Raw genomic sequence first — 22834 nt, forward strand, 5'->3', positions numbered from 1 at the left:
CTGGGGACACTGGGGGCACTGGGGGCACTGGGGGCACTGGGGGCACTTGGGGCACTGGGGGCACTGGGGGCACTGGGAACACTGGGGGCAGTGGGAGCACTGGGGGCACTGGGGGCACTGTCGGCACTGGGGGCACTGGGGGCACTTGGGGCACTGGGGGCACTGGGGGCACTGTCGGCACTGGGGGCACTGGGGGCACTGGGGGCACTGTCGGCACTGGGGGCACACCCTGCGCAGCGCGGCGGGGCCGGCAGGGGGCGCTCCCGCCTTCCCGCCCACGCCAGCGCAGCCCACCCGCTTCCTCCCCACAACCCCCTGCGGCGGGGAGCGGCGCGCTGGTCCCACCCTCCTCCTCTCTACGCTCCCCCGCTTTGCGCCAATGAGGGCGGGCGCCGCTGGCGCTCCCAGCCTGCCCCGCGGGGCAACATGGCGGCGCCCGCGGCGCGGTGGGCGGTGGCGGCCCGGGCCGTGCGCTGGGCTGCGAGCGCCGCCGCGGCGGGGCCGCTCCTGCTGGGCACAGGTGGGGCGGGCGCGCTCGGGGCCGAGGTCTCGCTCCGGGGGCGGTCGGGGCCGTGAGGCGGCGGGCGTGAGGCCGGGGCCGCCGCGGGGCGCGTCTGTGCGGCAGCCCGGTGGCGGGGCCGCTGCGGAGCGGGGCCGTGAGGCCGGGGCGAGGCCCTGGGGGAGGGGGCAGCGCTGCCCGGGGGCTGCAGGGTGGGGAGGGAGGGGGCGGCTCCATTTTGGGGCGGTTTTGGTGTCTGTAGTGTAGGAAACAATTAGCTTGCAGATGTAATAGGCCCGGGCAGGATCTCCCAGCAAAGCGTGTTTTAATAACGATTTTGCAAGATCGGGTGTTCTGCCTAAAAGCAGGCACACAGAATAGGGCAAAAAGCCGCTGCCTAAATCCTCCCCAAATCCCGGCTGCAATTTCCCTCCCCTGTTCCCCATTGGTTGGTACTGCAGGGTTTATAGACTACTCAATGTTTACCTATTTCATTCATCTAATTCTAACAACTCCTTTCCCCTTATCGATCTATTTAAAATATGGATTTCTGTCTCTTTGGCTAATCTTCCCCCTAGATGAACTTTTCAAATACAGGTATCAGTATGTATTCTGGGATTAGTTCAAAGAGACTTCGTTTTACATTAAGGATTTACAGTCTGATGTCTCTCAGTCCTTCCCCCCCTGCTGGGGTCAGGCACCATGTCCCCAGTTTTGTAAAAACAACATTCTTTCCTTAAATGTTCCTTACATGTAGCATGTGCTGCTGCCCTTCCAGCCCGTCTCCTGGTGAGCTGCGCCCCACGGGTCACCATGATCCCCGCCCGTTGGAGCGGCAGCGGCTCCGCTCTGGGCAGCATCCTGGGCATCCCCGCCGAGAAGCCGAGTGACACCCTGGGCCAGCACCCACCGCCTGTTGCCACCAGCAAAAGTGAGCGGTACTGGCTGCCCCCCAGGTCCCGCGCTGGGACGGACGGTCCTGACGTGCTATGGGGTTTAGCAGCGTCCAAGCTCCTTCTTTCCCCTGGCAGAGGAGCAAGATCGGCTGTTACGGGGTCGGCCTGACCAGCCCCAGAACCCCAAGGTTTTAAGAATCGCCATCATCGGTGCGCCCAACGCTGGGAAGTCCACGCTCTCTAATCAGCTCTTGGGCAGAAAGGTAAAGCTGGGCTGCAGCAACGTGTTCAGGCTGGTGAGTTGCTTTTTCTGGCATATTCTGGCAGTGTAATGTGTTTAATTTTTTACAGGTTTTCCCTGTCTCTCAGAAAGTGCACACAACCCGGTGCAAAGCCCGAGGTGTCGTCACACACGAGGACACGCAGCTGGTGAGTCTCCAGACCTGCTCCTGCCTGTGCCAGCGACGAGCATTAACCAGAAAGTGCAGCTTTTTCTCATTTGTATCCCATGGGGTCACTTCTAGTTGCACAAATATCAGTTTCAGCCTGGCCAATAACTGCAGACAAACTTACAAGATCTGTCTTTCCTCTTTCTAGATCATTCTGGACACACCTGGCCTCACTAGTCCCTTTAAAGCCAAAAGGTATCACCACTGCTGTGGGCAGAGTGGAGGGGTTGTGTCTGTCGAGGTTCGATAAAACCAGAGGGTGATTTTCACTGGGCCAAGTTTGTAAAATAGGAGTGACAGGAATGTATGTTTTTAACCTTATATTGGTCTCTGAACTTGTTTTTGTTGCAATTTCAGTAGCATGGAGAGCCTGTGGAATCTCTTGAGCTCTGTTATGTTTGATTGTGCATGTAACGAGGGGTGTTACAGCCCGTAAGGCAGCTTTGTGTCAGCTGGGATCATGAAAACTCTGATTTTCTCCCGCTTTGAGGGGAAGCAAGACAGTTGTGATTGAGTGTGTCTGGCTTACTCCCTTGTGTTTGTCTTTCAGACATAAATTAGAGGAAGCCATGCTGACAGACCCATGGGACAGCATGAAACACGCAGATTTAGGTGGGTACCCGGCTCGTCTTGGATCAAGGCAAAGCTTTTATCTGCCACAGAACTTCACAGCCTTGTAGCTGTGGTATCGGGATGTTCACTGGGCAGCACAGGCAGCTGTGGGAGCATGAACTGGGAGGGAGGAGGGAAGGGCAGTGAAAAGGTTTGAAATATTGAGCTGAGGCGGGGATGAGAATTGCCTGGTGCTGAAGGGAGGCAGCTTGGGTTGATAATTGGACTTGGATGTTGAGTTTCACCATGTGTGATGTTGTTAGGATGACAGATGTAAACTGCTTTTTTTTTTTTTTTTTTTTTAATTAAAATGCTCCTTTTTGGTTCTATCCACATCCTCTCCTGTAGAAGAAAGAGTAGTAATGGCAGGAGGAGAGTGACCGCAGACTGTAGAGAAGCTGAAAATGAACATTTGGGAAAATGCAGGTTCATTATATTTCCTTCACTCTTTTCTCTAAGTTCTGGTTTTGGTGGATGTGTCGGATCACTGGACACGAAACTCTCTGAGCAAGGAGGTGCTGAAGTGTCTGTCTCAGTTTCCCCAGATCCCCAGTGTCCTGGTTCTGAACAAGGTAAACGAGGAGCTTGTTCTTTCTGCCCCTGCAGAGCATTACGCTGGTGTCATCAGACAGTACCCAGCATCAGCAGCAACGTGTTCTCAGGTCCCTGAGTCTGAGTGTGTTAAAAGATGCCAGTTTCCCCCTCTTCTCCCGTATGCTTAAGTGTCTGTGTGTGTATCCCTGAAGCTACATGCTGCAGATTGGGGTTGAAATCAGCCTGAGAACAGGAACTGGGGTTGGTGTCAAACTGACAATGTTTGGACAAACTATGCAGGAGCTGCTGACACGCTCTGGTTTGGCCTCTGCTTAGAAAACCGTCTGGTTCTGTCGCAGAAGCCTCGTCCTACAGCAGCTGCCTCCCCTGGGTGGTTTATTCTGGTTCCTTCAGGTCCAGGTCCCAGCTGCCAAACTCATTTAGGACAAACTCCTGACACCTCCCTCTCTCCCATTAGGTGGATCTGCTAAAGAATAAGTTCATCCTGCTGGAACTAGTAACTGAGCTGACAGAGGGAATTGTAAACGGAAAGAAGCTGGAAGTGAGTTCTGCATTTAAAGATAATTCCAGTTCTTCAGCAAAGTCTGCTGTGCAAATCACTCAGGCTTCTCCCCCTGGGAAGGGGGACAACACCTTGGACAACAGCAGTGATATGAGGGCTTCTGAGTCCCATCTTGCGACAGAAGAAGCGCAACGGCCAAAGCACTATGGACCCAGAGATCTAAAAAACATGAAAGGCTGGCCGTTCTTCCAGGAGATCTTCATGCTGGCAGCTCTCCGTGGGGAGGAGGTGGATACACTCAAGGTAACTGTGGTCTGAACTTCTGGTGTGCTCTTACTCTTGTGGGAGCCTTGTACTTCGTGCTGAGCCTCATATTCTCTGAGGAGGTGGCAGAGCTGCTGTTCTTGGCCTGGGGTCAGGGGAAGTGTCACCTCTTGATGTGGAGTATGTCTGTACGGTATCTCTGGAGGTTTCTGTACAGAACTCTTACTTGGGGCTCTCCAAACAGCAGCCTGTTTATAGTGATGAAGCCACCCAATGCATTATCTCTCAGCTCCAAGGGACACTGTGTGCTTTTATAACTCATGCAAACAGCTCTAGGGAGGTGGGACCCTCTGGCAGGATTTGAGTTTCAGAAGCTTCCCTTTCTCCTTTGCCAACCAAAGATACTAAACTACTGCCCCAATGCCTGACAAGCAGCAGCGTCCTCGTAGCAACTTGCTGCGAGATGAGCACAGGGGCTGGTGGCACTGCGAGTGCGGTACATGACAGCTGACGGGTGCGCTGTGTGTTTTGTGCTCACAGCGGTACCTCCTGCTGCAAGCCAAGCCAGGCGCCTGGGAGTTTCACAGCGGCGTCTTGACCAGCCAGTCGCCTCAAGAGATCTGCAATAACATCATCAGGGAGAAGATCTTGGAGTACCTGCCCCTGGAAGTGCCCTACGGTGTGATTCAGGTGGGAAGAGTGCACAAGCAGACTTGCCTTTCAGCTATTTTATTGGAAATATCAGACCATGTGATGAGAATCCCTTTGCTTGAATTTGTGAAATCTGCCAGATGCTTTACAGGCCCTGTGGGGTGACTTGGCAGTCGCATGTCGGGTGCTGGGAGAACCTTTGTGTGTTCGAAGGGGCCACCCTTGTGTGCTCGTGTCCGGGAGCTGAGCTGTCACCTCTGAGGTGGTAGCGTTTGCTGTTCCTGAGGTGCTTTGCAGAACTACTGAGCATGTGTTTGCTGTTCCAGGTGACTGAGATGTGGGAGGAAGGACCGAGTGGGGAGCTCCTCATTGCACAGAAGCTCTTAGTCCCGAGGAAGTCTCACATGGTGAGTAACAGAAGAGAGATGGGGCGCTGGGGAGCATGGAAGAAGGTACCATGTCCTCGCTGTGATCCCCTCTCCCTCCTCTGTGGCATCTCCTGACACGATCACAGGCTGTTTGGGAACAGCTTGCACCTTTCTAAAGTTGCCCACGGTTTGATTTTTGGGATATCTCCAACTGCTCTATCCCCTTTAATTGCTTCTGTGGCTGCACTGTTGGTTTTTTGGGTGATGTAAGGATGAGTGTGGCAATTTTTCTCTCTGGGTTTTAATGCAGACGATGTTGATTGGAAGAGGAGGGAAGGTCATCAGCAGGATTGTCCAGGAGGCTGGCCAGGACCTGATGAACGTTTTCCTGTGTGATGTCCGCTTGAGGCTCCAGGTGGAGGTGAAGAGTTGAACTCTTTGCATATATTGTAACAACCCTTGAGCTCTCTGGTCACGTGGAGTAGTTGGTCCTGTGTTCCCCTGCGGGTATCTTGGCACATTTGTTCAGTCCAGAAACAGAGGATGATGGAGTTGATACAGCAGGCTGAAGGAGAATATATATATTTGTTGGGGAAATGGCCCAAACTGGCTTTTGCAGCTGAAGAGGAGCCCAGAGTGGGAGTTTCATCTCCGTACGTTACTGTGCTCAAGTGCTGGAAGCACTGGGTAGTTTCCTGCCAGAATTCCGAGTTATAAATGAACATCCCTGAGCGCGGTGGCCCCAAGCTGCTGCCCTGGCAGTTAAATGGGGAGATCTGGTGGGGTCTGCTGGGGACTCTGCTCCTGCCTGGAGCCCAAACCTGCCGAGCAAATCCTCTGCCCACCGTCCCTCTCTGGTGCAACGTCACAGAGATGTTTTACCTGCCTGTGTCTGCGCTGCTGAAGGATTCAACCATCAGGAATGCAAGATCCCCTGAAACCAGGCTCAGAAGCCACCGGAGCTGCGCGCTCTCCTGCTGTATTTACCCCAAGCAGAGGATGCTGTGGTCCCTTGAACGCTTCTATCCCACTTTTGTATTTTCCTTGCAATAAAATGAGGTCCCAGCACAAGCAATTGTTCTCATCTCCTTTTTTCCTCCCTGTCAGCGACACCTCACAGCCGCCACCTTCTACACGTTCTATTGTCACTAAAACCAGAACACTTTCCTGTCTTCCCTAGTTTTTTAGATGCCATTTCCTGATCCGTGGCTTCTGAAGGTTACACCTCGTGGAGTACCGAGAAAAAAAGCCAAGTAAACTTGTTTTGAGGGGTCGGGGGCGTTTCAGCGGGTGGGGGTGTGAGGGGGTGGCCGTTCCCTCTGTGTACGCAGAGGTCAGGATGTCACCGTGTCACCACAGAGCACGCAGAGGTCAGGATGTCACCGTGTCACCACAGAGCTGCTTCCCGGGCAGGAGATGGGATGGAGCTGAGCACCCAGAGTGACGACAGGTCCTGGATGGAGCTGAGCACCCAGAGCAATGATGGTCCAGGATGGAGCTGAGCACCCAGAGCGATGACGGGTCCTGGATGGAGCTGAGCACCCGAGTGATGACGGGTCCTGGATGGAGCTGAGCACCCGAGTGATGACGGGTCCTGGATGGAGCTGAGCACCCAGAGCAATGATGGTCCAGGATGGAGCTGAGCACCCAGAGCGATGACAGGTCCTGGATGGAGCTGAGCACCCGAGTGATGATGGTCCAGGATGGAGCTGAGCACCCAGAGCGATGATGGTCCAGGATGGAGCTGAGCACCCAGAGCAATGATGGTCCAGGATGGAGCTGAGCACCCAGAGCGACGACAGGTCCTGGATGGAGCTGAGCACCCAGAGCAATGATGGTCCAGGATGGAGCTGAGCACCCAGAGTACGACAGGTCCTGGATGGAGCTGAGCACCCGAGTGATGGTGGTCTGGGATGGAGCTGAGCACCCGAGTGATGATGGTCCGGGATGGAGCTGAGCACCCAGAGCGATGACAGCTCCTGGGGGCAAAGGAAACGCTCCAAGTGTGGGAAGGGGTGAAGTCTCTTGTCTTCCCCACCTGCCTATTAATGAGTTGAGATAATTAGGTTAACTAGCCCACTGCAAGCCAGCGGCATCGCTGAAAACTGCCGCCCTCCCGCAGCGGGGAAGGTGTTTTAATTGCCTTCGGGAAGCCGAGGCGGGGGCTCCAGACACCCCCGCGCAGCGAGGCCGGGCCGTGTCCCCGGCGCCGCCAGGGGGCGGCGCGGCGCGGCTCTCCCGGCCCCTCCCCCGCCCCGCGCTCCCTCCGGCGGCGGCGGCGCACGCGCGGGGGGGGCGGGGCGGTTGGCGGGCGGCGCGCGTGCGCGGGAGCGGCTGGCGCAGCCACCACGGCGGAGAGCGGGCGGCGGCGGCGCGCGGCGGGGCCGGCACGGGCACAGCGGCGGCGGCGCCATGAGGCCCGGGCAGGGGCACCGAGAGTAAGTGCGACGCGGGGCTGAGCCGCCCCGCTGAGTGGCGGGACCGGCGCGGCCCGCGCTCCACCCCCCCCCCCCCATTGTCCTTCCCGGGTGTCCCCTCCCCCCACACGCTGAGGTGCCCCCCGCTGTCGTGACCCTCTCCCCTGTCGCGACAGAGCGGCTCCGCCGGCCCCGCGGCCCGTCCCTCCGCCGCGCCCCCGCCGGGAGCGGCCCGGGCCCACCCGCCCCCCCCACCCTCGCCCCGGGGCCTCGTCCCCTCAGCCCGGAGCTCCCGGGTCGTCCTTGTGAGGGGACACCCAGGCCCCCCCGCCGCCCCCCCACCTGGGGCTCTCCAGCACCTTTCCCTCGGTGTCAACCACGCAGCGGGAATCGCGATAAGACGTCAGGCGTCGCGACAGAGAAATGCCTTCGGGAAAAAAGTAGGGGGGAGGGGGGGCCGCGGTTGCGATGGGTGCAAATCCTTTGTGCAATTCTTTCCCGAGGAAAGTGTCCTTTTGCAAGAGGTGTCGTTAATAAATTCGCCGCCGTCCCTATTTGCTACCGACCGTTTTTCAGGCACCGTAACACGAGCGTGAAGAAAACTGCGGAGCTTGACTTCCCTGTTTTCGGTCCACTCGTGCAGGCAAAAGTACTTAAATCCTTTTGGTTCTGCAGCGTATGAGCTTCCCAGAGCAGCACCTGCGAGGGCTGACGGACACGTTTAATCCTCCTCTTGGTATCGCCTCTAATTGCTCACTACAAGTTTTAGGATAAATTGCAGATGCAGGTTAGTTAGTCCAGTAATAATTCATCGCGCTCACTTCTTGTAATAGCCCTAATTCTTTCTTTTTTTGAACGCAACGTCTCAAGAAATCCCAAGTTTATTTGGAAAACTTTTTACCACAATACTTTTGCCTTTTTATTGTACAAACCCACTTCTTTGTTGTCCTCAGGACATGAGGTTGGGTTCCCGAGTGATGTCATTTGTGCCGGAGCAACAGCGATGACTTTGTGACTGAATAAATCCTGCTGGATGTGTCAGGCTCTGTGATTGTGTGTGTGTGCACTGTAGAAACTTCGTCTGATTCAGCAGCCGACTGAGAAAATTCTGTGATCGCTGCTACGTAGGCACTAAGGGAGTATAGTGATGATAGCTGTTTCTTCCTTTCAGCGTGTGTATTTCTGTATTTTTTTTCCGCCCAAAGAATTTGAGCTCGTTAGAGTCCGTTCAAGTAAATACATAAAGCAGTGGGGAAAGACACTGTTGAAGCATTTTACAGATACTAGAGCCGAAGAGCAGCCTGGGGAGTGAAGAAGGATGCAGGGAGAGTGTGCAGGTGGGTCTGGTGTCCTGTAAAGCCAGCCCAGAGGGTCTGAAAACTCTGGAAAAAAATATAAAGTCAGCAACAACAGAAAGCGAGCAGCAGCGAATTAACTGATCAGTCATTTTAACTAGAGGAAGGTTTGGATAAAAAGCAAGTATATGTCAGAACAAACAGAGGGTAAGGTTTGAAATAAATACAGGATCTAAGCTTTCAGGGGAAATGCTTCCATAAAAGAAAGGCTATTAATTTTTTAAATCATATTTACGCTGCAATGTAGGATTTCTGAGGTGAAGAGATCAGAGATTGACCCTTCTCAGGGCGAGTCATGGGTCAAGCTGGAGCTTGAAGATGGATTGATGAATTGGCTGTAATTTACAAGCATCACTTCAAATATTTTCAATATTTCTCAACTATTTTAAGAAGCCATATTGAGTTAAAGCCCAACCAGCCTGACAGTCTAGAGGAAGGAACGATGCGTATTGCTGGAACAAGAATTAAGCAAAAATAGATAAATCTGACATAATGGATGACAAGGGAAAGATGATTGCTGAAAGATGCTGGCGTGCTCTCTGTTCCTTCACGCTTGGCGTATATTTTGTTACCTTACATGGCTTTTGAAGCGTAAAAAAAAATGAAAAAAAAAATCTCATTTTGTGCTGAGATAAAAGAAAAGGCAAGTGCTTAAATTCTGTTAAGGATCAGCTTTGATGGTGACATTAAGTAGTGACCTTATTTGTGGTTACCCTTCTGTCATTTTGTGAACTTCTCAATTGAATAAACAAAGTGCTTAGCACCAAATAAATACCATTTAATAAGATGGTATGTTTGATTCCCGTTTCACTTCGCATCGCAAACAGTTTCACACTTTTTTTCTGCTTTACCACAGCCTGGGGTACTATTTCTGTTAATAGCATTAAAAATGTTGGAGAATGTCCATATAGTATTGTTTTTTTCTCTAAATGTAAAATTAAGGAACCATTATGTTCTCTGTAACTTGGATATTTGCCTTCGTTGAAGTCTTATTTGTATTTGTTTCAAGTTGTCCTCTGAAACATAAGCTTTTATATTTACATTTGTTTCTGGGAACTCTTACCAGATCAAGAGACAAGTAAGGATTTTGTCAAGGATGGAAGTGTCTGTATTTCCCAGAAACACAGGCTGCTGGATCTTCACCTGCACTTGCTGAAATTCCTGGACGTGGGATATAAACTTTTACAGATGTTTCCTCCCCAGGGCAATACTTTTCTTTTTCACCGTGATTTGTCCATTTATCTTTTCTCTTCTTTGGTTTTGCCCTGACTGTCCCCACCCCAAAGCCTCCCTTGCAGAAGCATTTTGTATCCTATAGATTGCTGGCTTGTTCATCTTCAGTGGGGTGATAGTGAGTTACTGATTTATGAAGATGGGAGATGAAGTAATGTCCGTTCTGTATTTCTCTAAAGCTTGGTAACTTCCAGGATTCTGGGATTTATGGAATTACTAAATGCACCAGCCTGACTTGATTTATTTAAGAGATGATCAGAAATTCTAAATAATTGCTTTAAGAACATGTAGTTCACTGAAATGCTACACCCAGCAGTCAAGTAACAGGTCACTCCATCGCATTGTGGTCTGTAACCAGGGCCTGCTGACTCCTCTGAGGCTGTTCATGGGGTGAGGTGCTCCTCAAGATGAGTAAAAGTTTCAGAGTTTTGTGCATCTGTAAGGGAGGGTATCACCCCTCTGCTTTCAATTTTCAGCATTTTAGATGTTTTCAAACTGGGAAGTTAAGTGAATAATTTCAATGTTTATTCCTTGTGTGGCATGCCCTGTTCTCATTTTCCCATTGCATTTTGTGACTCGTATTAAAACCTTAACCATAACAATCTTTGAGCGATTTTTCTTTTGATAGCAGATTGTTAATTTGAATCGGAATGCTAAAATGAGTTTGTCACACTATTAGTCTTTTTTCATTCTAAAAAACATTGCTTTACAAATACTGATTCAGCTTGTGAGGAACAAAGCTCCTGAAAAGGCATTCTGCTGACTGGCATCAGAAAAGTTGGTTTTCACTTTGCCCACATGGGTTGTGTTCCTCAAAAGCTAAGCTTACTATTCCAGATAGGCCTAGCTTGGCCTCGGTCTTGCCTACACCTGGACCTGATAGAGACTGGCGTGTTCCTCAGCTGACAGTTTACATGTTTTTAGTAATTTAATTTAAATAGGCATTTGAAAAACTGACAGTGACTGTGGCTCGTGGCTGGTTCGGCTTCTCAGACCCTATAGACCCCTTTTCCTTATTTCGGTACGTTCTGTCTGGGTGTCTCTTCATGCCTCCCCGCTCATTTTGTATTTGGTATGTTGTTGCTCTAATTACTCTCCCGTTGTGCTCAGGAATTAAGCATAGTTGATGTATTCCCATTGCTTAACTTGTTTATACTGTGTTTTAAGATTAGTCCAAGTTTGCAGGCATCGTGAGGAAAATGGTGATATTTCGTTACTGAAATAATTTCACAATAATGTAGTTTGGCTGCAGGCTAGCTGTGGTACCGAATAGCGGGGTGTAGTACTGGGGGTGTGCTGGAATGAAAAACTGGGATTTTTGATACAAGTTTTCAAGTCCTGTGCAGCGATGCTGAGTCTGTGGATGTTGTTGTGCGTGGAGCAGTTGAGCTGAACATCTGGATAATTGACGTATTTAGAGATAACTGAACTGCTCCAGGCTTTTGAATAGATGCATTGATGGGTATGCTATAGGGAAATGTGTTAGAAAACAGGTTTTCTGTAGACGCAACACATCTGAGACAAACCTTTAAGTAAAATTCCGTTGGATTAGGTGACGGATCCAGCCTCCAGCAGGAGTGGGCTCTGGCATCTTTGGTGTGCAATAAGCGAGGTTTTTTAATTTCTCACAATAGTAATGTAGAAAAGGTGAACCATGAAAGTGAAGCTATTTTTAGTATTTTTTAAAAAGTCAAAAAATTATCCACCAAGTGATCCGCTGCTGACGTCTGTAGCACAGCCAACCCAATTAAGGCGACGTATATTGTTTCCAGCAGGATTCTGATTGTTTCTAATTTGGGAACCACGTGAGAGAGGGTGGAAATAGGTGAAACGACGTTCTTTGCTGCTCGGCGTGGATCTGCCATCCAGTTGGTTTCTATCATTTCACTTCTCGTACTTGAGCAATCTCCTTTGCAACCAAGGTGGTGGCCACGCACAGCCTTCCCAGGTGATTTCTTCATATATGGTGGACCTGGCGGAGAAAAATGATTTGCTGCTATAGGGCAGTGGACAAAAAAACGCGTCTGTTTTTACGTGATCAAATATTGCATAAGGCAAGAGTTCAGTGCTGTGGACTTTTTTTTTTTTCATTTCCTGACCCCCGCGTATCCTTTGCCGTATCCTGCTCTCCCTCTCTTGCCGGCGCGTTGTTAAACTTTGAGCGTGCGCTTCAGAGGACTTGCCCTTTCCTGTGCCTTGTTCCACTCCGTAGGCAGTTTCTGCATGCCGAACGCTTTGAGAAACGTCATATGATTACTCTCTTGAGCCACTACTATGTGTATATATAGTTTAAATTCTGTTGGATGGAAACAGCATTGTATGAACCTTTAAAAAAAAAAAATACACATATGCTCCCATTCTCCAAAGTAAACTTCCTCCTGTGCTAATCTTTTTTTTAAAATTTGGAATGGAAAAAGCAGACATTTTTAACATCTGGAAAGGGGAGCTCTTCATGCCTACTTTATTCTTCTTCAGCATTTGCTTTTCATTCATCCTTTTCCTTATTTTTTTTTGTCTTCTGAGCTAGAGGAACATCACGCGCTTTGGCTTTGTTGTGGACAGGAAAATTAGGTATTTGGTTGCCCTTCTCTTTCAGCGCATTATTCTGTTCTGATTCTAGGTTGGTTTGCTTTCCTCAGCTACAGAAAAGCACTCAGCTTTTGCCTAGAAAGGGGAATGTGTTCCTAGAGCTGTTAATTCATGCATCCTTTGACTTCAAATTGTTCACAACTATGCTCAGCATTTGTGAATGAGCGTGGAGGAAAATCGATATGTGACAAGGGCAGAGCAGGAAAGGGAAAACAGCCCTTCCAAAACCATTTTCCTGCTCACACCGTTGCCTGATTTTTAGTTTTCCTGCCCGTGAACTCTTGAGTGTTTAAATTTAGAAATGGCTTGTTTTGGAACAAGTCACTTTTAAGATTGTTTCCAGAATTTGTGTGTAATTTAATCCCATTTAGTTTTGCTGCTCTGATTTGTGTTTAGTTTGTCCTGCGAGACTTCAGGTGACTCTTCCTCACTATGCTTCTCCCAGTATTTTCTAGAAATTTGGGGGTTTTCCAGTCAAAACTGTAAGAGCATTTATGAAGCCATTTATACTTTTTCTATTCCCTGTTTCTATTCATTGACAGGTGGGGTTTTTTTACAATTGTTATTATGTCAAGATCATCTGAATGTTTAAAAAATGTGACTTCGGTTTCTCTGAAGGATCTCATTGGTGATTATTGTTTAAATAATCTTGAAATGGAACGCATGTACTTCAGAAATTAACCTGGATAATACATTTAATATTTCTGATGTATATTCTCTCCTATTTACTATTCATTTCCAACACAGCTTAGTTAAATATCTCAGGTTGTCTTCTTAATTACAGATTACCAATGAGTGAAGTTGCTGGTGAAGAACCAAAAGAGTGACAACTCAAAATGTGACAGTACAACGTAACGTTCTCAACCACTTAAATTGAAGTTGAGGCAGGAAAGAATTAAGACTTTGCTTACTTCCATCTAGTGTGCATGAGGGAAATTGCATCCACGGTTAAAATCCGGGCCGTTCTCCGTGCGGTTCCAGTTGGGCAAGGACCATCCCAACCCTTGGCCTTTGTCGAGCAGGTATTGCTGATAAACTGTAGAGCATCCCAGGGCTGACAGATTTTAGGTCTAAGTATTTATGCGGCGGTAGCTTTGCGATGCCCATAAAATGGTGACGCACGCAGTTTAAGAAAAATCACCTTTCACCGTGTGGCGTTCGTACTCTGCTTCAGTGTGTTCTGCTCTATTTACTTGTCATTCTGTGCTAGAATTTCAGCTGCTTGATTTATGAATTATTGCCATTGAAATAAAATTAAAGTGGCTGTTCAGTTATTTAAGAGCCAATTAAATCTGATCTTATTCTGATGTAACATTTCCAGTGAAAGCGCGTAAAATGCAGTCTGTAGAGGAAAGTTAGATCTAAAAATGTTTAGTGTTTATTTTTTATAATCTGTGCTTTGGATGGCTTGACTTGCCAAATAAAATCCATTGCAATCTCACAGCAGTGAGTTCGGATTTTAAAAGTCGCTCTGTATAAGAAAATAAAAGAGTTTTGGTGTTTTCAGTGATCCTGTATGAACCTTTAGCCACCGCTGCTGGTTGGAGAATGTATTCAACCAGAAGAAATTAATTTCTCTTGTTTGCGACGCTTTTGGAGGAGGTAATATATTTACTTGTGTTTGGTGGCTTCCAAAGGTAGAAACAAGGGGTCTTGTGGGATTCACGTTTCCCAAATCATGGTGTGTCTTGGGGGATGAGCATTTAGATTAGTTGAGTTTCCACTATCACAATGAGCAGGCACTTCTCATTCTGTGTGGCAATTAAAATGTATCTCTTGATTGTGGCGTTTCTTATTAGTAGAAATGACAGTGCCAATCCCAGGTTTGTTTTGACAGTTTAACACCCTATATTATGTCTTTCTGTGGGCTGGGAGGGTGCTGGCTGAAACTGTTTTGATATTCAGGGTCTGGTTTGCCTTATTTTTTATTAAAAATAAGTCATATTGATGTGGATATAATTTTATTTCTAACTAGACAAGCCTGCACTAGCCAGCTCTTGCGTTTGTGGTGTCTGTCTCCGACAAGATTACGGATACGGAGAAAATGATTTATTTTAGTTTCCAAAGCTTAGATAAAGCTCTGGTTTTGTGCAGATGGCACTGAAAGGATAACACATAGCTCAGATAAATTGGTATAAAGCACCATATATTTGTACCAGAATCTGAATCTTCAGTACATCAGTAATATTGGGATTTATATTACTATTGTACTAGCTTGGTTTTTTTTCAGCAGATAGAATTAATTGCCAGGTATAGAGGTCATTGGGATTGATGTACTCCAGTCCGGCTGTTCTATGGTGAGGTGTTTCCAGCCCGGAACTCCAAAAACCTGTTGGGAATTGTCTGGTTGATACTGGAGAATGCTTTGGGCTTTTTGGGTGGAAAAACATTCAGAGCGGTGCAGAGCAGGAGCACAAGGGTTGGAGATGGTACAAGTGTTTGTGCGGTACCTGCTTCTCCATCAAAGGCTTTTAGAAAATGCTTTAGTAGAGCGTGATAAAGAAAATCCTGATAGCTGCACTAATTCTAAATAAATGTTTACTAAACAACATTAATGGATTTTAAATGTTTTTAGGAACAGTTATTAGTCCTTCAGTCTCGTATGGTGAAGGGAGTTTTGTCTCAATGGGGGGCTGCCATTTTAATGCTTCCTGGCAGGAGGCCTATTTTGATCATGCAAATTAGGTTGGAAAAAGTAGGCTAAAGCATTAAAAAAGTAGGAGAGAGCATGAAATTTTAAATTTTTAAGGTGACTGCTCTTCTAATTACTAACATTTTTGTTATCGTTGACGTATGTCACTTTATTTTCCTTAATTCTCACATCCTCATCCCTTAACGCTGACAGCCTCGATGCCGGTTGCTCTTGCATCCACTGCTCGAAATGGAAGCCATAGTCCATCGGCTATTTTATTCCCAGCAAGGTGCTTGGAAATATTGCCACATGGTGTGTTTCGTTGTATAATTAGAAATGCAGATACAGACTTCTTTTGTGGCGTCGTGGTTAATTTTTTTCTATTCTGTTAACATGAATAGGGACTGAAGGTTAAACTTGGCTTATGTAAACTCTGGATGTTTGTGGGATGCTCATTGGCGAGGGGATTAATTCTGGCAGCGGGAAAGGGGCACATGTGCAACGAGTGAGGATCAGAGCCAGCGCCCAGAAGGCTGGATCTCCAGTGAGAAGACACTAGGATTTTCACCAGGGCCATCTCTTTAGGGGCTTCACCTTCCCCATCGTTTTCCGGCCAGGGGGAAGAGCCCCCCACTATCCCTCCTGGCCCGCACGTGGACCCCGTGCCCACCATGCCGCAGAAATGCTGCATCCTGCCCTTTGCATCCCACTCCTCCGGGCAACGCGTGTGCCAGCAAAATAACTGTCTTGGTGCCTGCCGGCTCACGAGCTTCATTTAATCCTATTAATTTTTAATAGAAAATTAATATGAAGCCAGGATACTTCTAATATGACTTTGCCTCGTGCAGAAAGACCCCCAGTTTGTGTTTGCTCTGGAGGAGGAGAACGTTGGATCCTGCAGGAGCGAGACCCTCGTGGCGGAGCCGGCAGCCGGAGCAGCGTGGGGCTTTGAGCTGGGGGACATGTCTTTGTGGGGCCGTCACCTTCAGCAAATACAGTGGCGGTGCCCTGTTCCACTTCAGCGATCGCAAATGTTGGTCGCATTTCAAATGTGTATCTCTAGAAGTAGCGCTCTGCAGTGGGGTGCTTGTACGCCGTGCTGCTTGGATAAACTGGGGGGAACTGGGGATTTCCAGCTAAATGTGTGCAGCAAGTGTGGTGTGGTGATCAGCACAGAGCTGACCTGGCCGGGGCCTGCTGGAGAATGCCAGGTGTTGAATACCAATTGTATAAGGATTTCAGTAAATATTCATTTAAGCAATTTAAGGTCTCTATTGGTGAAAACAAACAAACAAGCATATTTTTAATTGCCATTTTCACTAGGAGCTAATAAAGGAGAGTTGTGCTGGAGATTGAGAGTTTGCACCCAGCCACCCAACGGTGGCTTTGCTACAGTTGATGCTCTGTAGCCTCCGAAACAGTAAACCTGAAACAGGAAGGTCTGCTCTGTAGAGTTGATGCTATCTTTCTCGTTAAGAAAGTAAGCTGCATTCCTTAGCTCTTGCAAACCTTTTTAATTGTTTTTTCTCACAACCTTAGCCTGATCTTATCATGTAAGTCAATTGTTGCATCATATTTGCTTTATTCTCTCTGCTAGGAAGTCAGATAATTGCTTTATGCTTTTTAATGGGAAGTGTTTGGGAAGCCTGTTGCCTCCGAGATGTAGATGAGCAGTGCAGCAACTATTGCAACACTTTAATTTCTCCCAGCTTTTCTGGAACTTGACGGGCAGCAAGCAGAAGGGAGGCATGGATAACTGGCACCTTCCCTTGGATTGAGTAGCAGCCATAAAGTTACTCGCTCTTTTAGACTCCATCATGAAAGTAAAGCAACCAGCTCTGATGTGCCTTGTGTTTAGGTATATCTCATCTGTGGGAATATTCAGCCAGACTTTCCTTATGAAGTAGTCTTATAGAGTATTAATTATTCATAGTCAGTTTAATTCTTCTTTCTTGCATATTTAATTGTAATAGCATGCTGTATGTCACAGTGATTTCCCAGAAGAGCTGTACACCAAAGGAGAACTGTTCAGGTATCTAGTCTTAAATATGTCCGTGCTAATCTTTGTTGTTCAATTTTGGAGCGGAATGGGATATTATCAGATGTTTCTTGCAGGGAAGCAGTTATGCAAAATCATGACTTAGCTTAATCTTTTCAGCTAAATTCTTCAGGCTCAAATAGCTGGTTTGATTTTCATTGATAACATTTACGTTGTCTTACTTATTTTATGAGGAAAAAATGCTTAATGGGAGGGAGGACGTGACTTTTGTTTTCTTCTCTGAAGGGGGGAACCTCTGTCAAAGACTTTGGAAGCGCCAATCGATTCCTTCCAGAAGATGAAGGAAGGGAATAAGATTTTTATTGAGTTTTTTTCAGTGATCAGAATAGCAATGCCAAATGCTTGTGTGATTAAGGTTGGGGGTTTTTAATGACTAGGATGGGCTTTTAGTGCTTGGCGTGTGAAAATATTGCAGGCACGGGAACTGCAACTGCATTCGCAATTTGATTTCATCACCCTCGTTTTAGAGCCATTTCATGTTTGTAAGGCACTTGGTGGAACCGAATCCCTCGTGTTCGGAGAGCAGGATTGTTCTCCAAGATTTACCGTAGGAGTTTAAACTTCTGAAAAATCTGTTTACAATGTGTCTGAACCAGAGGGTAGAGGACACAGTAGAGACTGTTATCTGTTTACTGCTCAGATAAGGAGGTGGAATAGATTGCTGGCCTGTTTCTGAACTCTGCTTAATGAATGGTTGCTAGGCAAATTGCATCTCAATCAGCTTAATCCTCAAGATGTCATTTACAGGTCTGCTCTTTGTGCGGGCCAGAACCGTGCGCTTTCTAACTGTACAGGCCAGAAATTGCTAGCAAAGCAGCTTAGAATAGCTCGTGCAAAAATTCAGCGTACATGTGTTGCTGAGCTGCCCACTTTAAAGTGCCTGTTGTCGCAGGGCTGTCACTGCGTGGCCACACGCTAAGTTAGATGTTCGGTGAGAGACGAGAGGCAGCAGCATCATTAGCACCGTTCCTGGATAAGCTCAGCGTACATCAGAACGTTCTGGCACTGGATGAACGTGAAAGAAAAGGTTTCTAAATGGGGACTGCGCTGCTGACGTGATGAAAGGTATTTCTGTTTTGACTGAGTTTGCTCAGAGCCTGGTGTGATTTTGGGGTGTATAGGTGGGACGTAATTAATTTTGGCTGAAAGTGGGAGGTGGCGTTACCCAGCAGGGTGCTGGGGCTGGACTGGGTGAGATCTCTTGCATCGGGAGAGGGCACAGACTGGTCATATGAAGGCTCCAACCTGCCCCTGACATGGACTTTCTCCCACAACATCAGGAGACAGCCAATTAATCGCATGTGTCGGGGCGTGTATGTCACCCACATACATTAGGCTCATGATTTAGTCCAAAGGAAAAAGTTTCCTACCGTAGTTAAGCTTTAACAGTTTTCTTTGTAAAGAAAGATAACAGGATAGTTGGTTTTTTTGGTTTCCCATGACAGCAATTAATCTTGTTGCGGGGCAGAGCATTGTTCTTTGCGTGGCTACACCTTCCTTTCGTTTGAAATATATCCTGTGAGTGCTACATGTCGTGACACTGAACACTGTAAATGCAAACTGGAAAAAACTGGACTTCTTGAGTGCTAAAGACATTCTTGAACTGTTTATGGTCACCGTGTGCTGATACAAAATGTCCTTCAGGTGGCACAGTTATTAAAAGTGCAGGTGAAAGTGTAGTATGTGAACTTTGCAGCACTTGCATAGCTTAGATGTGTGCAGCTTTTGTGTTATTCCAAAATACTGTTATGATTTTAGGAAAAGATTGTACTAAAATGTGGAGAGCTTCTCCAAATAAAGCATAAATCAAATATTCCACCTTAGTCACCAGCAAAATGACGGTGGTGCTGGCATCTTTACGCTGTAGATAGGAAAAGGACTGTCGAACAGAAGACTTTGTGATCAGCAAGTGCTTTTCATGCAAATGAAGATTTTATTACATGCTGCTGAATCAGGGGCTTGTGTAGCAAGAACAGCACAGAAGTGATAAGATCACTTTGTCATAGCTTGAAATTTTGCCCAGCGTGTCTTTCAGATCGCTGAAACGGGCAAGAAAGGCTCTTGTTAAAGGGCGCAGCAGTAACCGATATAATATTTTGGGGGCAGGGCTTTTTCTTCGTGTCACAGTCTGTCCGCAGCGACCTGCCACGTGTCCACAGCCCTGATTTCAAAGCAATAAGGAACTGCAACGTGTAGGTGACCCCGCATAGCAGCAGAGTCGTAAAAGCTCCTGCTCCTGATGGGTTCCCAGTTCTGCTTTGGTCCGAACGGGTCCAGAATCCCCTCAGCTGCAAGCGAGGAGCTGCCAGCGTTGGTAGAGCGGAGTTGTCCCCCATTCAGGCTGGGATAGCCGGTGTTGCCTGTTCCCGAGTCGTGCAGGGGCTATGCGTGCACCACGGGGCTGTGTTTTGCTGCAGAGGGCACCCATCCAGGACTGGTTCTGTTGGTTTTCCTTTTGTATTTGTTAGCAAATATCGTCTTAGCAAATATTGTCTTTGCAATATCCATCTTTCTTGATTAGAACTGGTTCGATTTAATAAAGGCTGTTGTTGCCAGCAAGTGGATGGATATGTGTAGAGGAACAGGCATCTGAATCTTTCCCTGCAGATGGGTAGCGTTCAGCATCCTGATGTCACCTTGGTAAAAGTTCTCTGGCGTGTTACTTTCCCTCTTTATTTATCTCTCTTGCTGTGTAGCAGCTTCCCTTACAGAGAAGCATCTGAGCTATTGGAAATCTGTCCTCTCTTCTCTGCCTCTCTCCGGAGACATTGTCAGCATAACACCCAAGCTACTTAGATTGACGTCTGAACATTCTGCTTTTGTACAATCAGGAGGCATTCAATGAAGCAGCAAGATGAGAAGAAGTTCAAGATTCAGGACTGACAATTTTAGCCACTTTTCAGCCCACAATTTTGAATAATCCTGGTGAGGAAAGTCAAAGGCTTCCTTCATACGGGATGCCCCCATATGCGTGTGTTGAGCATCCATCAAAGTGTATAACGCAGAGGACAAACATTCAGATTGCAGCGTGGGGCTGTTCATATTTTGAATTCTCATCTGAAGAGTCTAGGAACAAAATCTAACCCTGCGTGTTCCTGGAGAGTTTCAGAGTGGCAGGATGGAACCTTTTTCCTGTTTTTCTCATGCAAATTATGGTAAGGATTATTCAATGTTTAAAATCTGGTTTATACTGGCTTCTGAATTTCATTTAAAATAAACATCTGGAGAGCTTTTTGATCTCCTCTGCGAGACTGTTGTCTGCTTCACTTGTTAAAATGACTTCTGCTGAATTTTTAGTGAAAGCCAAAGACCTAGATCATTTCAGCCCGGAGGTGATCTAAATGGTTCACCCTCTGCCATTAGAAATGTCCATGAGCACACAGCCTATCCAGCAGATGGTTAAAATCCTTTCTATAAGGGAGCGTGTCAGCTAGAGGTATCTGTTTGGGATCTGCAAGGCTGGCACCTGTACTGTGACTTGTACTTGTGGAAAGCCTCGTTGTCCCGATGCTGAGCCCATACTGGAGTGGGTGCTCCGTTCAAGGAGAATTACAGTCTTGACCCTTTGCAGCTGGCAGTACAAAGCCCTCCTCTGGAAGATTGCCACGGTTTGCCAGTGTCCCACAGTCAGATCGGTGGAGCAGTGTCACACAGGTTATTTATTCAAATAGCCTTTACATTTGGAGTATGTTTTCTCCGATTTGACAGGAGCTCGCTCCTTTACTCTTCACCGGAGACTGAAAATGTGCCTGTGGCGAGAGTACTGGGTACGTGCTTCCTCTGGCTTTGAAATGGGTTCCTGTTGCTCCTTGGCAGACCCTGAAGCAACGATCTGTGGAAGCGACGTATTCAAAGCGAGAGTGACTTTATCTCTTTGTTTTCTCTCTTTATTTATGTCTGTATGGGATCAGCTGGTCCCACATTATGTGCGAAGTAGTTAAATTTTAGCCTGCATCTGTAGGATGTGATTTCTCCCCCCTCCCCTCCAGTCGCTTTGATCAAATCAAATAAAAACGCAGCGCTTTCATTTCTAGTTTTCTAGTTTCAAAGACAATCTCTTGACACGCTCTAGCAGTCCAGACCTGAGTCCTTTTTTTTCCTTAGTCCAAAGGCGCACTGTGTCTTGCGCCTTTCTCTGTATCAGCAGTTGCAATCTGCATTGGCTTTTATCTGCATCAAAAGACAAATGGAAGGGAGCACGACACTGCAGGAATGGGAAACAGACTTATATGTGCAATGGAAATATGTAATCCTTCCGTTAAGTCTGCCACATGGAATACAGACCTGTTTCTATATTGGAAATCCGTAGCCTATACTCCCAGATATGCGAGTTTAGATTTTAGGCTTTGAAGGTTGGTTAATCCCCCCAGCGGTTAATACCAACATAAAATTTTCTGTGATGTCAAATGTTTCCTCCTAGATACTTTTTTTTTTGCATATGTCAACTATACAAAGCAACACTCAAATTGAGAAATTAGCATTCAAACACTCTGTAAGGACTTTATTTTTGTCCACTTTGTGAGCAGCTGAACACATGTCCAGGCTGAAATACACTGAGATGCTGCTTCCCAGCAAACGTGCCATGAGAAGCGGTGAGAAGGCTCCCAGCCGTGCCAGCGTGGGAGAATTTGGAATTCGATGTCCTGAAAAAAAGCACTTCTGACCTTCGCCCTGGAACAGCACATCTGTGAATCTCCTGTTTGACGGCATTCCGGGGGAAAGGATCCCAGCTAAGCCATGCTAAATCATACCCCGTTTCTCAGCGAGATGAGCGCTGTGGTCGGTGTCATCCTGATCAAAATCCGATCCATGTCTGATGGCGTTCATAATGTTGCAGTATGCATTACTTTTTCAGAGTAGTAGCGCTTAAAGCAAACTGCGTTTCTTTCTGCATTAAGGAGTCAGGTTCAGCTATTCAAAGCAAGTTGATAAATTGCTTTTCATTAAGTGTCTGAGTGCAAAGGGTTTCAGTGTGTCTTCCAAGGAAAAAATACATTAATTACTGCTTCTGTAGAGTGTTTATCAATCACATAAACAGTACTAATGCAGTTCATTGAAGGTAGAAAAATTTACCTTTTGAATTTGTTGACTGTAGCAATTCTGTGGTTAGAAAGACAAGTTGGAAATTAAAATCGAGCAATACTTTGGGGATCGCCTGAATAACTGTCTCAAGTAGACACTTGACCAGACTCCGGCACAGTGTTCAGAGGGGATGTGCTGCCTTTTAGCACAGGACACGCTGCGGAGGGTTCCGGGAGCACAGCGCCCATGCGGGCAGGTTCGCGCTGTGTTTGTGGTGAGGCGCAGTCGTACGGGCTGCAGGAGCAGCATTTGTTCTCACCCACGCAGCCAGGTTGTGTTTACCATGCGAAGGGATGTCTCGCTGACTGTAGTACCGTTACAGCTGCCTCTGCGTCCTGTCTGCACAATTTATTTATTGCTGTATGTGTTGTTGTGGTTTTTTTTTTTTTTAAAGAGCAAGGCAAGCGTGGACGAGAAAGGATGCACAAAAGCAAACACCAATCTGCTCACCTGTAGTCAGTAGAAGAGAAAAAAGAAATCTTTTGTGAATGTAAAGTTTGGAGAAAGGAGGTTTGTTGGCGACTGCTAGAGGAATCAGGTGAGGTCATGCTGAAGCATTTTATCAGGCCTACAGACAAATATCTCTGGTGCTTGTGGCGTGCAGAGGTTTTGAAAACATCTTGCACACTCGCGTTGCTTTCCCTGAGGCTGTTTGAGCTGCCAGCCTTGCA

At 47.3% G+C, this 22834-nt stretch overlaps 2 protein-coding genes across 4 annotated transcripts in view; both read left to right on the plus strand.

The window, feature by feature from the left end:
- Window positions 1–425: 425 nt before the first annotated feature.
- On the plus strand, window positions 426–5867 carry ERAL1 (Era like 12S mitochondrial rRNA chaperone 1). Of its 2 annotated transcripts, none has more exons than XM_065647077.1 (11): window positions 426–520; window positions 1257–1430; window positions 1531–1658; window positions 1747–1824; window positions 1993–2039; window positions 2395–2456; window positions 2916–3028; window positions 3469–3816; window positions 4318–4467; window positions 4755–4835; window positions 5107–5867. In XM_065647077.1, exons 1-11 carry the CDS (start codon window positions 427–429, stop codon window positions 5227–5229), a joined length of 1398 nt encoding a protein of 465 aa, XP_065503149.1. In that variant the 5' UTR covers window position 426; the 3' UTR covers window positions 5230–5867. The 2 variants fall into 2 exon arrangements, with proteins under 2 accessions (XP_065503149.1, XP_065503150.1); XM_065647078.1 differs by having other exon boundaries at window positions 1278–1430.
- A 1261-nt stretch (window positions 5868–7128) lies between these two features.
- Window positions 7129–22834, plus strand: part of FAM222B (family with sequence similarity 222 member B) — a 35842-nt gene continuing 20136 nt past the window's right edge. For both annotated transcript variants that reach the window (XM_065647246.1, XM_065647248.1), the window contains exon 1: window positions 7129–7234. The gene's annotated coding sequence lies outside the window, so the exon portion shown is untranslated. The remainder of the gene's footprint in view (window positions 7235–22834) is intronic.

This window comes from Caloenas nicobarica, chromosome 17 (assembly GCF_036013445.1).
Source record: "Caloenas nicobarica isolate bCalNic1 chromosome 17, bCalNic1.hap1, whole genome shotgun sequence".
Classification (NCBI taxonomy): domain Eukaryota; kingdom Metazoa; phylum Chordata; class Aves; order Columbiformes; family Columbidae; genus Caloenas; species Caloenas nicobarica.

Bases quoted from the DNA above. Each gene is read 5' to 3' on its own strand.
- ERAL1 (XM_065647077.1), top strand. From the start codon at position 427: ATGGCGGCGCCCGCGGCGCGGTGGGCGGTGGCGGCCCGGGCCGTGCGC. The intron at 521-1,256 runs GTGGGGCGGGCG...CCTTACATGTAG, and splicing joins GCCGCTCCTGCTGGGCACAG to CATGTGCTGCTGCCCTTCCA. The intron at 3,029-3,468 runs GTAAACGAGGAG...CTCTCCCATTAG, and splicing joins GTGTCCTGGTTCTGAACAAG to GTGGATCTGCTAAAGAATAA.